The 13,789-nt window shown below is 38.8% G+C and overlaps 1 protein-coding gene across 5 annotated transcripts in view; it reads left to right on the forward strand.

Annotated features, from left to right (window-relative positions):
• Positions 1-13,789, forward strand: part of RFTN2 (raftlin family member 2) — a 33,926-nt gene that overhangs the window by 20,026 nt on the left and 111 nt on the right. For 2 of the 5 annotated variants that reach the window (XM_051787972.1, XM_051787971.1), the window contains 2 exons: positions 3,156-3,234; positions 8,325-13,788. In XM_051787972.1, the coding sequence (XP_051643932.1) occupies positions 3,156-3,234; positions 8,325-8,594 (349 nt within the window). In that variant the 3' untranslated portion in view covers positions 8,595-13,788. Of the gene's footprint in view, positions 1-3,155; positions 3,235-8,324; position 13,789 lie in introns of those variants that run through there. The other 3 variants (XM_051787973.1, XM_051787975.1, XM_051787974.1) reach the window with 3 other exon arrangements.

Genomic DNA, 13,789 nt, shown 5'->3' on the forward strand with positions numbered 1-13,789 from the left:
TTGTTGTATCCATCCATGTCTTGGGTATTTAAACTGTGCCAGCAGTCAATAAAGAAATTTTTAGTCCAAAAAAAGCAGACCATAAAAGAATACCTGATGGATCCACAATAATATTAGTGATCTAAAGAGCCCCCTGTATTATATGCAAGTCTTACTTAATTGGTAAATGTCTTCAAGACAAGAATTTTGATAGTAATTATGCCAAGTTCAGATAAATAGCAAGAATAAAATGAACAGTGCTTTTAGGAGTTAAATCTAGTGAGTATCTAGGAGATACTTCGCTGGTAAATTTAGTGCTCCTGCAGTTTTATGATGATATTATAGGAGTTTGTAAAATTTCATACATGTTAGGGGTTGAAAATTAGAAGTATTTCTAAGGTTTTTCAAATGTTTCATTAAATGGATCCTTTAAGCTTAGTATCTCAAGCTGGTGTCAGTCTCATGACTGAAAGTTTAGGTGCTGTGTGGCTCCAAAGGAGTGCAAAGCTTTATTTTGAGAAATGTGAAAAAACCCACAACTGAATAGATGAAAAGAATTTCTTATTCCTTTTGTTCATTTTTAGAAAACTTTGTTTAACCTCTGTTTGCAGTGCTTTGTAAATAACATGTTCATGCATAACAACAAAATGGATCTGTAAAAATCAGAGCCATTGGAGTATTATTGAGCTTCTAGCTTGATGTTTGCTTTTGGGGACAGAAATATAGACATGTAATAGGACAAATTTCTTTGCTCATCCACCATAAGCAGACAAGCAAATTGATGAAGTTTCAACAAAAGAGTCTCTGTTGCTCTTCATCACTCTTGAGAGGAAAAAGCTTCAGCAGCCTGACTGTGCAGTGACCTTTATTTCCCTCCACTGATTACTGCAGTGCCTGAAAATGGACAAGGCAGGCTCTGAGCAGTGCAGTGCAAAAAACTGACTTTGGTTATTAATTTATCATGGCTCACTACTTAATCAGTGTTTTCAAAATGCCCTGACTTAGGAGGCAAAGAGGGAATGTGGAAATGTGAGGGAAGCTACAGAGCTTCCCTTGCTGTAAGCGCTTTTTCTCATTTAAATTCTGCGGAAATCCCACTGTCATTGAGTCCTTTGTGAATTAAGCTCATAGCAGCTTTGTCGTGTGTGGCATTTTAATAAGGTCAGACTTAGAAGATTGTTAATTTACTTATTGTCTACTCACCATCATGTCCTTTCTCTGTTCCAGTAGAATTTGTACAAGCTGTAGCTTAATGTTTGGGTTTTTCTCTTGTCTCTGAAGGAATGCAGACACTGTTACCAAATAAGCCGTAGGCTCTTCCCCATGCCCCGGACTGCGCTCAGCCTTCTTGCTTAGAAGAGAGATTTCCCAGTTGATGTTATCAAAACAGACATAACTGAGGCAGGGAGAATACCTAACCAAGTGGAATAAGGTTGCAGGACTGTGGACTTACTTGTAATGACATAAAATCTTAACATGTTTTCTTTTAATGATTGCAAATAGTGAGGTAGAGACTCTTAGAGCAGGAATCCTTGTTAGTTTAAGGAAATGAATGAATTTGCTCTCCTGCATTTTTGTGTTCCCCACTAGCTGGAGATTATGATAGTTCTCTGTTCTCATCCAAGGAAGACATGCAAAGATATGCCATGACCTGAGTTCAGCTGGACTGAAAGGAAAATTGGGAGGGGCCAAACACAGTCACAAACCCATCATCACCAGTTATTGATCTGAGTACACGTGTACTGAGTAGCTATTTATGCTGGGAACTCTTCCTGAGCTCATAGGGACAGTTTTAGTCCCTGATTTTTCTTGGAGCAAGTCCCTAATGTTAAATAAATTCTCAGTCCTAGCCCTGTCATGAAACATGCACCAGTTACCTGAACTTGGTATGTGAGTGGTAACCTCGTGACACACTCATAGTGAAGTAAAAGCTTGTGTTGTTTTAGTAATTCTTTCTGTAATGTTATGCATAATAATACTGGTTTATGATGGATAGACTAGGTAGAATCATAAATATTTCAGATGAACTCACTGTCTCTTTGGTGTTTCCATTTTGCTACTTGTCTTTAGTGCACTCTTAAATCTGAAGTCACCCTTTTACTGAAGCATTTCAGTATTTTTCCTTTATATGCATAAAACTCTTGCTGAATACTGCCCAGAAGCAGGAGTTGGGGAGAGAAGAGCTTCTAAAAATGTAGTATCTGCTATTTAGAAGAGCATTGGAATTTTTCAAACTCTTATTCTGGAGTTCTGGTCTTGAAACTCTTGCACTTTTTCATTGACACAGAGTTGAGCTTGGTAGTACATATGCTATCAATGTGGTGACCTGTATTTCTGGTGGAAAGGTTATGAAAATACATCTTCTGCAAGTTTTAATGTATTTATCACTTCTAAGAGTGTAATACTTCTGAAACATCATATCAGTAATGTCTGATTAGGTCTTGAGGAAAAACTTCACCTCATCATGTTCATTATTCTACAAGTATTTCCTTCTGGAAAAAAAAAAGCACCTGTACTGCTTTATATGTGTACCATAACAGTATTAAAATCTGTAAAAGTTCCAGGACTGAAGTTGCTCTTTTTTTTTTTTTCCCTTTATTTATCTTAATAAAATATTCTCTAGTCCTTCCTAGGCTCCCTCATACAAACCAGCCAGTGTCATTTATCTCATTGTTGATGTAGAGCTTATTAAAACTGAGCCAAGTCCTTTTATCCATAGGTGGGGGGACAGCAAGCTTAACCCTCTGTGCCAGTTAGATAGGTTACAACCAGAAAACAACTTTTATTTAGCAGTAAAGAATGGTAATTCCCAAGTTTCATGCCACAAAGTATTGAGATATTTGTTGAAGCTGTAGATCTATTGAGGTTGGGCCTGGTTGTTGTGGCATTAATAGGTAGTACATGTTAAATAACTCCAGTCATAGTAATACAAGTTATTGGTCTGTCCATATTTTTATGTGTATCACCTTAACCCAGCTCCATGCTTCTATTTCTTTTTTTTTAATATGTTTACAGAACTGTTCAGGAATTAATAAACTGATTAATGCTTTGTAGTCTGCCCTCTTCTTACTCATGGACTTAAATACACACAACTTAAAGTTGACTTTAAAAGGTATGAATGTGTTAGGGACAATTATTGCCATTAGAACACTGAAACTGTTTTCTTTACATTTTAGTGAAGGAAATCTCGCTACAAAGCAAGTAATTTTTCTTCAGAGACCTGTTATGTGGAGTTCTGCTGTCCAGACACCAGAGGTGAGTAACTCATTTATGGTATTAATATAAAAAAATTAGTATTTCACATAATGGTAAGATATAGAAACAAACTAGACTTCTCAATTAATAGGGGAAAAAAGTGGTAGAACAGGATTTCACTTATTACCAGTTCAAGTTTGTGGAGGACTTTTGCAGAGCTCACCTGTTATTTGTTTTCTCAGATGTTATCTCTTGAGTTAAGCCATGGAGAAAAGCATAAGCATGCTAAAAACGTGTTATTTGTTCTAAGAAATTACTGTGTCTCAGGTGGAAGAAGTTGCCTGTGTTGGAAGTATTTTCTTTGGAGTCTTTAGGAAGTCTTGAATGTTCTGATTGAAATCCTGTATTTGTTGCACATAAAAAAAGAAAAGTATTTTGACCTCCGAAATATCTACTTTCCCACTTTTAAAAGAAACAAGTGTCAAGCTGTAGGAGGGGTACTGCAGTCTGCAGGTTAATAGGGTGAAGGTTGTTGTTGCATGAAAATGTGTGACAGGATTTAAAACTCTGCAGCTGAACCTCCTCACCCTCTTATCCATTTTGAGGGAAGCTCCCCTAATAGAGGTTGTATCCAGTGCTTTTTGAGGGTTAAGGAACTCAGTCACCACACTCTGCTCAGTGTCACAGCAGTTACTGCTCCTGCACGGTGCTGCAGTAAATCCTGCTGGGCCAGCGAGGGATGAACTGCTGATGGGCTTTTCTTTGCTTTTGACATCCCATGGTGGTTATTTCTGGATTTCAATAGCTGTTCCACCTTTCTCTGTTCAACGTGGCTTTCCTGTGATAGTCTTAAGCTATCAATGTTTTCACTCATGTCCAGCACCAAACTTTACAAACTTTATAAACTTTATATACTGTTATAAGGCAGTGATACCTAGCTGCTTCTTTGTCCTGTACAAATAGTTCTGTGAGTCTCTAAACTTCATTCATATTTGATCTTTCTGTCTTTTACTTTCTATTCAGTCTATTACCGTCATCTGTGTTTTCCTCTGTTTAGTGTTTCTAAAATACGCTCTTCCTTTTTTTGTTCTTCTCTAAGCTTTTGCTTATCTCCAGTCTAACTTCCCTCCCACTGTGTCCCCTGATAATTAGTACTTCCATGCCTGAAAGAACTGCTTTCAACATGCACGATTCAAGTCCTGTTTTAATTTTTTTGTCTCAATTCCCATCTAGTTCTTGAACACTGTAATTTATTTTCTCATTTACTTAGCTGGAGCTTTTCTTTCTTCTCTTCAATGTTCTGTGTAGTCTTCCTTGCTGCTGTCTTAATCTTCTCTTCCACTCATACCCTCTTCTAAATTCTGCCAGTGGAATTTTTTGTCCTTTAACCACCTTCTATGTACAAAGCATCTTCAGCTTTTAGCTTTCAGTTCTTCTGCTCTCGTGCCTGAATTGTAGTCTTTCATTCCTAATGCGTTTCTGAGTATGTTTTGGAACACAATTTTGATACCAATATTGTAAAAATATGGAACATAATGTCAGTGCTTATAAAACAAAATAATGCTTTCCTATGTTTTTAATACTCTATATAATAAGGGCATGAACTCCTGATATGAGAACTCTTCCCTTGGTGAGACATAATGTTATTTCTAACTATAAGTGTCTCTTAAAAGGCAGCATCATTATCTGTCACAAGTTAGAATGGTTAAGACTCGGTTCTGTCAGGAAATGTAGTACAAACCAGTTCTGTAAAAACAGTCAGTATGAGGAACTGATGAATCTTTGAGATGTGGTTTAAATTAAAAACTTAAACTGTACTCACAGTTTAAATCCTGTCACCCAGTTATGAGGTGATGAGCAGCTTTGGTTTATACAAATAAAATGGTGTGTTTTGTAGTTCTTCTTTTATTTGTTGTAATAGGAAACCTTTGACTTTGGAAGTAAACAAGAAGTAGCTGATGTGTAGCCATTTACATCAGGATTTCTGTGTTTAAAATCTGAACAAACTTAAGATCTAAATGTGCTCTTTAAGTACCCGTGAATGTTTTACTTCTCCACCAGGAAATTTCAATATGATGAGGTCATTTTAGCATGGGATAAATAGGTAACTGGGGCTGAAGCTGAAACGTTTAGCAGAGTAACATTTTTCCTTCTGTTTTGCCAATTATGGTGGTTTTCCCTTAAATTTTCATCTTTTTACTTCATTGCTTTTTTACAAAAATGTTTGAATCGGCAAACAGCTTATTACTTTCATTTCCATCTAAATTCATGGATTTGTTATACCAAACTGGTACAGAATGTCATGATAGCTTTGCATTAAGTACCTGGATTTCAGGTGGAAAATAAGCTACTGAAATTTGAAAGCGTTCCCTTCTGCTCTAGAGACTTTTTGTTGTTGTTGTTGTTGTTTAAATAACTTTTACTTAAAAATCTCCTGGACACTGACAACACAGCTGGACTATTTTATTGAACTCTTGCAAACATTTTTGTAAAAACATTTCATTCCTGTGATTGTATATTGTTTGGCATGACGCTCTCCTTTTTATTTGTTGTGCATCTTTTCCTTGATGTTCATATTACATTAAAGCTGTCACTAGGAAAACTTTGGTATCCACAACTTAGGATGTTTTTGAAACACAAAAATACTTCAGATACCTGAAATTTTTAAGTTTAAAAACATTGCGTCACAACTTCTGTTTATTTAAGCACACCTTTATCATATTTGCAGCTCAGATACCTTGAGAAGAATGCTGCTGACAAGGCTTTTTCTTTCATAACTAAAATAAGAAAGCAGCCTCATACAGACCTTTTCAAACACAACTGTCAAGCCCCAGTGCCCTGGTCACATCACTTTGTGGTTCTCCACAGTGCAGGAGGGTCTGGCCATGGCTTTGCCCCATGGGCAGGTACAGTTGTTGGACTTGCATTCTGGAGAGTGGCAACACAGAGCCTGGGGTGCTTTGTGTACTCAGGGTTCTATTTGTTGATTGTTGGGTTGAAATTAGCATTGCTATTTCTTAAGGAAGTTTTGCTTCAGTAAGAATTGAGGGGAACTCTGCTATTACCTGGTTTCTTAATCTCACAGGATCTCTTTTCTGAGGATGGTATATTTTGTGTCCTTGCAGCTCATCTCTGCTGCCTTGTATATTCCTGGGGTAGGGTGTTATGAACTGGCTTATGATTTATGTAATGGTTCAAAAGCCTCTTGAGTTACAAGGGCTGTACTGTCTCAGTAGACTCTGTTTATCACATATCACTTGCTTTTCAAAGAAAAGAGTTCAGAAGAGGAGATGCCAGATTGAACCATGCAGTGCTTGAGGGGTTTCTGATTTTTTTTCTTTTCTCATTTCTTCGTTTATTTCCCTTAAGCAGACTTCTTCATTCTCTTGCTGTGGCATCCAGGCAAAACTTATTTCCTTTTGTTTCTCTTGAGGCAACACTGTTTCCCCTTAGCCTGATTTCCCAATATCTCCTGTAACAGCTTCCCTACATACATTTCCTTTAGCCACATGGTCCATTGTTTTTACTGTTTCAAAAGGGTTTGAGGAAAAACTCAGAAATGTGTAGAAGAGAGGCACAAACATGGTAAAAGCAACTGTCGTGTAGTTTTGTTTTTAAAGTGCTTGCGCTTGTGCAAGAGTGCTTGTGTCCTTCATGCACTGAAATGCAGCTCTGTGCTGAGGCTGGATTCCTTTGTTAGCTGGATGTGTTCCTTCTGTGGGCAGAGCTGTGTCCCTGGCAAGCATCTCCTGTGTTAGCAGTGCTTGTGCTGAGAGCAGGGCTCCAAGCAGGCAGCTTCTCTTAGCACTTCTGCCTTCCTGACCGTGTTCCTCTGTTGTAGCTCAAGGCTCTGACACTGTTTCTGGAGATGCTGCATCATCATAGATCTGATTAACTCAGGTAGCTCCTGAGGCTGAAATGAAATAAACCTTTTATTTATTTGTGATGGCTCAGAGGACCCTTGGCGTAGTCTGGTCAGTCTCTTGTTTGCAGAAATCATAATCTGCTTACTTTCTTTTTTAACATTGGCAACCATCATCATTCAACAACGTGCATCATTCAACAAGAAAGATATCAGTCAACCCAAGTACTAATGTCAGGCTGTATTTATACCAGGTTCTTCCTGTGCAAGGATTGTATAGAACTCGTTTCAAATGGCTGTACAGAAATAGCCATTGACCTCTATCTGCATAGATTCACCATGGGGATTGAATGCAATTCTCAAGGAATGTGCCATTATCTGAGGAGGCCTTTGAAGATGTTTATGGGCAGAACTGGAAAGATGGGAAAGCCTCTTGGTTGCACCATGAGATGGATCAGTGGGGAATCTTCAGTCCTATGAAGTGGTCAGGTCACACTTTTTGCAGAGTTCAGTATCAGTGGAGTTTCACTCACACCTTTGTGAAACACTGCACTGATGTTGAAGCTCCCAGAGAGAGCTTGGGTTCAGGAATGTGATCAACATCCACTGACTAACCAGAATGGCTTGCAGAGGAGGGCAGTAGCCAGAGACTGTATGTGGTGGCTTGTAGGTCTGTGAGTAGGGAAGAGTGAATGTGTGCCTGCAGTGGGAGCTGGAGGTGGTGGAGCTGTCAGCTGTACCTGACACTGCCAGGCCTTCCGACCCCTCCGGGCATGGGGATGCTGCAGGTGAGAGGCAGCTGACAGCAGGGGCTGGGCCAGCACTCTTCCCTGTGGAGCACAAGGAAGGGCAGCACATGCATATCTGTGGCAGAAAGTGTCAGTCAGGTTATTTTAGTCATGTATGTTAGGCAGAGAAACGATGCTTTCTTCAAAGAGCTGATTTTAGAGTGGGCTAAGATCTGTAAATTGGTCTGGTTCTGCCAAGTACTGCGTAAGAATTGAGCATTGTTGAGGTATTTTTTTCGTAGCATTCATTTGTGCTTTCTTGAATCTAAACTATGTATCTTTTTTTTCCTCTCTCAAAGTTTATTTATAGAGACCAAAAATGTATCTATTGGAAGTTTTCTCTCTAAAGGAGTTGGTAGTTTAAATGAAAGTGTTAAATGTTGCCTTGTGTTAAAATGCAGCTCACATTAAATCCATGCACAACGCATTGCAAAGTACTTGGCTAGGGGTTTTTTTTTCCCCCTAAATAAGCTAACATTTCAACATCTCTTGTATTCCAGAGGAAATCCTTAAGACAAGTTACTGGGGAGGAAAAAAGCAAAGTGTCTAGCAGAAGTGTTGGATTAGACACAGCTACTTCTTGCCCTCCAGAAATTGGACAACCACCTGGCGAGTTTCACCTGTCTCCTTCTAAACAGTGTTGGATGAAGGAGGGATCCTCCCAGTATGGAGGTTTTCCAGGATTCAGTAGCAGTGATGGAGTATTAAGGGAACTGGATGATGGACAGTATGACCAGGAAGATGGAGTCACTCAGGTCACATGTATGTGATAAAGTAAGTAACTGCATCAGATGGACATGTACATAATTCACACAAATGGATTTTTTTAAAAAAAATTATACTACTTTAAATGCATTGGTATAATCCTATGACTTTGCCCAGACTCATTTTGTATTGTTGTCAGTTTTTGTTGTGTTAATCCTACTGTAGTAATAATACTACTACAAAATCATTTCCTTTTCTGTCTCTCTTTAATAGTATAACTACAAGACTGGGTGTTCTCCTAACTTGTTAATGCTTTTGACAAGCAAGGAAGCACAAGCTGCAAAAGAGTGACAGTTTGAGTTGTGTAAGGAGAAAGGAATGAGGATGTTTAGTATTTTCCACAAACTGGAGGAATGTTTTTGGGTTTGATTGATTGTTTGTTGTTTGTTTTTCTAAGGGTGTTGTAAATATTGGTGGGGAAAGATGAACTGTCTGGCTGTTAAGTTTTAATGTAATTCTCACTTTATTTGCCTTGCATAAGTTCTAAAGCCTAGAGAAATGTCAGGTCTTAGCCTAAAGTGTTAGTAATTTAAGCTACATTCAGATTTGGTGTGGACAATAAAACTTGGGGTGCTGTAGGCAGACGTGTGCTCCTGTAATAGTTTCACCTCTGCAGGTTGTATCAGAGTTCCTTGTACGTGTAAGCCAGGTGCTGTCAGAGCTTCTAACTCGTGTAATGATGTATTTGTAACTTACTCATGAGTGGAAATTAAGAACCACTCATCCCCTGGAAGATACCTTGCAGTCTATGAGCAAGTAGTTTGAGAAGCTCAGGAGCAGCATTGACATCAGTGTGCCCAGTGAAGCTGCTAACAGAGGAGGAGGACATGGGCTAAACTTCATGGGCAGTATTAGATCATGCAGTATATACAAACATGCTGATGTGTATATAAAAACTGTCTCAGCTGAATGTATCTCACACTGGATAAGGTGTATTCAACTGCATCAAATACCAGACATCCTTACCATGGGGAGGAGCTGCTTGGGTTAAGTGAGAGTGATGCTGGCAGGGCTACGTGGGGAGAGGCACAAACAGGAGTTATTTTTATGCTGCTGTCTGGAAACTACACTTTACAGAGGAGAAGCTGAATAAAAATGTATCTCCAGAAAAAATTTCATTTTTCATTTAGTTTTAGAAGCAAAATACTATAAATGCTCTTCATATTTAAGCTAATGCAAAATAATTCAGTCAAGATGAGAAGTGAGAACAGAACTGAGCAATTGTATTCACAACCCTGCTCTCAATGTTTGCAGTACAGCACACACATCACCCAGGGATTCTGATACCTGTCTCTGTGTATTGTGCTGCAAACATGGAGAGAAATGTCATAAATATGTTTACCTACACCAGTCTGCTCCCCTGGGGGGGCATCCCACCAGCTGCTGTGGGAGTCTGCCTGTCCACAGTGGTAGGTTGCTGGCACTAAACACAGTGGGCAAATCAGTGCAGTAACACCAACAACTAACTCCAAATGAGTACCCCAGGAGATGACCAGGATAATGGAAGTGTAGCTGCAATCTCAGAGCTGTGCAGAAATAACATGGGCAGAAGCTGCTTATTTTGATAAGCAAAAATTAACTAATGAAGGAAAAAAGTTACACTTGCTGCTATTTCAGTTTATTTTTGTAGGGTGGGCAGGGGGGAAACCCATTCTACTGGCATAATTAGTGTAGTGGGAGCTTGAAATATTATTGCTGCTTCCCAATTTGATTGTGAAATTCTTGGGGGCAGGCTTGTTTATTTTTCAGTTTGGAAGAGGAACTCAACAACTATTTGTAGCTGGTTTGGGATTTTTTTTTTCCAAAACAGATGCACAGCCTTGGAGCTGGAGACATTGCTTCAGCTTCTTTTTCCCATTGCATGCACTGTGGGGAGCAATGGGAGCACAGGAGTACCTGTAAGAGGAGGCATGGTAAGAAATCCCTTCTTGCCAAGGCTTCTCTCCCAGCTTTCCCAGCATTTCGAGGTCAGAGATGTGGGGCATGAACCTTGCATTTCGTTCCCTGTCTGGGGCACTGTGTGGAGGAAGATCCCCCTGCTAAAGGGAGGGTGCTGGGCTGGGTGTTCCCTGCAGAGCCTGACCCAAATGCTGCTCTCTCTTGCAGCTGCTGCTCTGGGAACAGCAGTTGTGGTCACAGTTAGCAGGGATCTCCTCCGTGCTACACAGGGGGAAGAAATGACAGACATACATGTTACATCTGCCTCTGGCAGAAAGCCAGGGAACTCTAGCATTTTAAAAATGGAATAACAGCTGGGCTTTTGCAACTTAGAATACGTTGCTCTCCTTTTAAAAGTATTTTTCATGAGTTATCCAAAACTCTGGTGTGCTTGTAATTTTAACTACTAGTCATTCTCCATACAAGTCAAACCTGTAAAATAAGCAAGAATTGGTCAAAAACTTCAGCAATTCTGAATATTTCAAGTTTGAGCTTTTAAAATACATAAAGAAATTACTTTTTATTAAGCACTATTCCTGCTCATGGTGGTTAACAGTAGTGAATCCTTAACCAACACTGAACTACAACTATTAAGTTACAAAGTATAAAGTAGTAAATTTAATGCAGTTACTCTTTCTGGAATGCATTACTTGGATAAAAAGAGTCATTTAACTTTTAACTGAGATCCTATCAGCTGTTGAGAGTGCAAAAAATTCAAATAAAATAGTATCATTTTAAGAGATTTTCCCCTTACAAGTTATGGGAGGTACACAAGGGAGATTCTGTTCTGGTATGAAGGTACCACATGGATATCCACAGCTACACTCTAGAATATCATTACTTTTAGCAAGACTTGTCTTAAAATGAAATAAAATGGTATTCCTTTCCAGTAGTCCCCAGTTTTAACTGTGCTTTAGTTCTTACTTGTGAATCTCACAGGTGTTGGCAGTGCTGCAAACCTCTGAATTTCTTTCTTGTCTTTTTAATTCAGTATAAATATGTGAAATTGTTTCCTCTGAACACACTCAGCAATTCCTGTTAAAGAACAGCTGGGTTTTTTAAATGTCATTTTTCTCACAATATGAAAGTTGCCCCTGCTGTAGAAATATTAATCTTGTTTTCCCAGGTCTCCATTGTCTTTCACCTCACAGGCTCTGTATGGAAGAAAATAAAATACAGTTCTTCATATGGGGGGGGGGAAAGCCAACCTGACAGGAGTCAAGATAGAAATGTGTGAAGTGAGTGGCACAGAGGGTAGCAAAGGAATGAATTCCTCAGCATTTTTTTTTTTTTTTGGTACAAGAAATCAGGGCAATCATGGTAGTGGTAAGTAGCCAGTTTGAAATAAATCATGGTATCTGTTCAGCTGACTGTAGAATTCCTTGCTGCAGGATGTTGTGTGTAAAGTTACGTGGACTTAAAGGTGACCAAAAAACTCCTGAAAGGAAAAACATTATTCTCTCTGAAGGTCACTGAACCAGAAGCAGACTGTGAAAAACTGGTCTGACTGCACACCTCTCCTGTTCTTTAGATTATTGTGAGCACCAGGGGCTTCATCACTGGTGGCATGTAGCTGAGTGCTCTCCTGCTGCAAGGCTTGCTTTTGAAAGTCAGGGCAAGAGTTATATCTGACTTCACACTCTAGTCAAAGAACAGAGTAAACCACCTGTCCTCCTAAGGTGTGGATGCTGAAACAGACTAAATTGAAAATGCTTCTAAAACAAATTATGGAAAATCTTCTGTTTTGTTCCTTACAGTTAAAAATGCTGAAAGACAACTATATCCCACTTTGATAAGTGAGAAGGGGAGAGTTCATTTTGGGTATACAGGATTCTAATTTCAGAGACTCATTTCATCACCTGGTCTTACAACCAGAGCATTTAGCTATGCCTTTACTAATGTGGGTGGCCACCACTGTCCATTAAGTAAACAAAGTTTGTAAATCATAAGAGGTGTCAGAGTGACTAACAAAACTTTTTGTATGCTATTATGTGTGTATATGTACACACACTGCTCAGTTCCCATTTTACCAGAGTGCCTTAACTTACTTTTTATTGTAAGAATTGCAAATTAAAGCATGGATGCATTCTCTGACAGAAAAAGGAAGTACATTTTTACTCAATGACAGGGCTTCAGTCAGGGGCAGCCTGTGTGTCTGAACTGTAGTAGGAAAGTCCCTGACCTGTATGTGACGAGAGAAATGCTCTGCAACTATCAGAACAGAGATAGAAGGCAGCCAGTACTGTTCATGAACTTCTGCAAAAGAATGTTTATATTTTCTGATGCTTAAATTGTTTGGAGAGGAAATAGTTTTCTAGTGTTTACAAACAGGAAGAAACTGTCTAATGTTCAATGTTTTGTACCCTGCTCATAATTGTCAGAACAGTTTATTTACATACCTGGTCTTTTGCAATAAACTGTTGCTTAACTTCGGTGTTTCCTATCTGTAAAGTACTATTTTTGTAAGGGGTAAGATCTTTTCTATAGTTCATATAGGAAGGTTCTCACCATTAAAAGCACTTATCAAATCATTTGGTTTATGATGTTTGTCTCACACTGATATTAAATGGGTTAAATCAGTGTATGCCTTGCCTCAAGCTAGAGTTACTTTCTTGCAGTCTTGTCTGTCCAGTCTTGTCCAGACAGCTCACAGGGCAAAGCCTGATAGACTTACAGCCATCTATTAAAAGCTGATTAGGCTTTCCTTGTCGTTAGTCTGTTATTCTTTTGAAAGCAAAAAATGCAAGCTGCTGTCTTGACAATTCCCTGTGGATTAATTTAGAGAATCATGTAAGTTAAAATTTACATTTTTCAACACCAAATTCCTGTAGCAGAATTTAGACAAGTGTTATGATTTAAAGAAGTGAACATCCCTGGCTTGAGGTAAGCACAACTTGAAATGAAGAGACAAAGTGGTTTAGAGGAACTGGTCTGATGACCTGTTCTGATCTGTTTAAGCAGATGAACTTTGACATGTGAGAGAATTAAAATCTTAAAAGGAAAGTAGCAAAATCACCATGGCTGATGTGCTGCAAGATATGCTAAGCCAAAAATCAGGAAAAAATAATTTGGAAGTTAGTTTTTGCTTACAGTTGCTTTTGCATTTGTGACTTGCTGTCATAATGTGCTTACTTTGTGTCTGGGAGCCCCTCTTCTAGATCTGACACTTTTACTGTACAACCACCGTTTTATGTTTTGAGAGGTGTACAAATTTGAGGTCTGACTTCTGAGTTGCTAATGAGTATTGCATTTCTCTACTTTT

The sequence above is a fragment of the Manacus candei genome, unplaced genomic scaffold (assembly GCF_025592945.1).
Source record: "Manacus candei isolate 608988 ecotype Guabito, Panama unplaced genomic scaffold, ASM2559294v1 h1tg000023l, whole genome shotgun sequence".
Lineage (NCBI taxonomy): Eukaryota > Metazoa > Chordata > Aves > Passeriformes > Pipridae > Manacus > Manacus candei.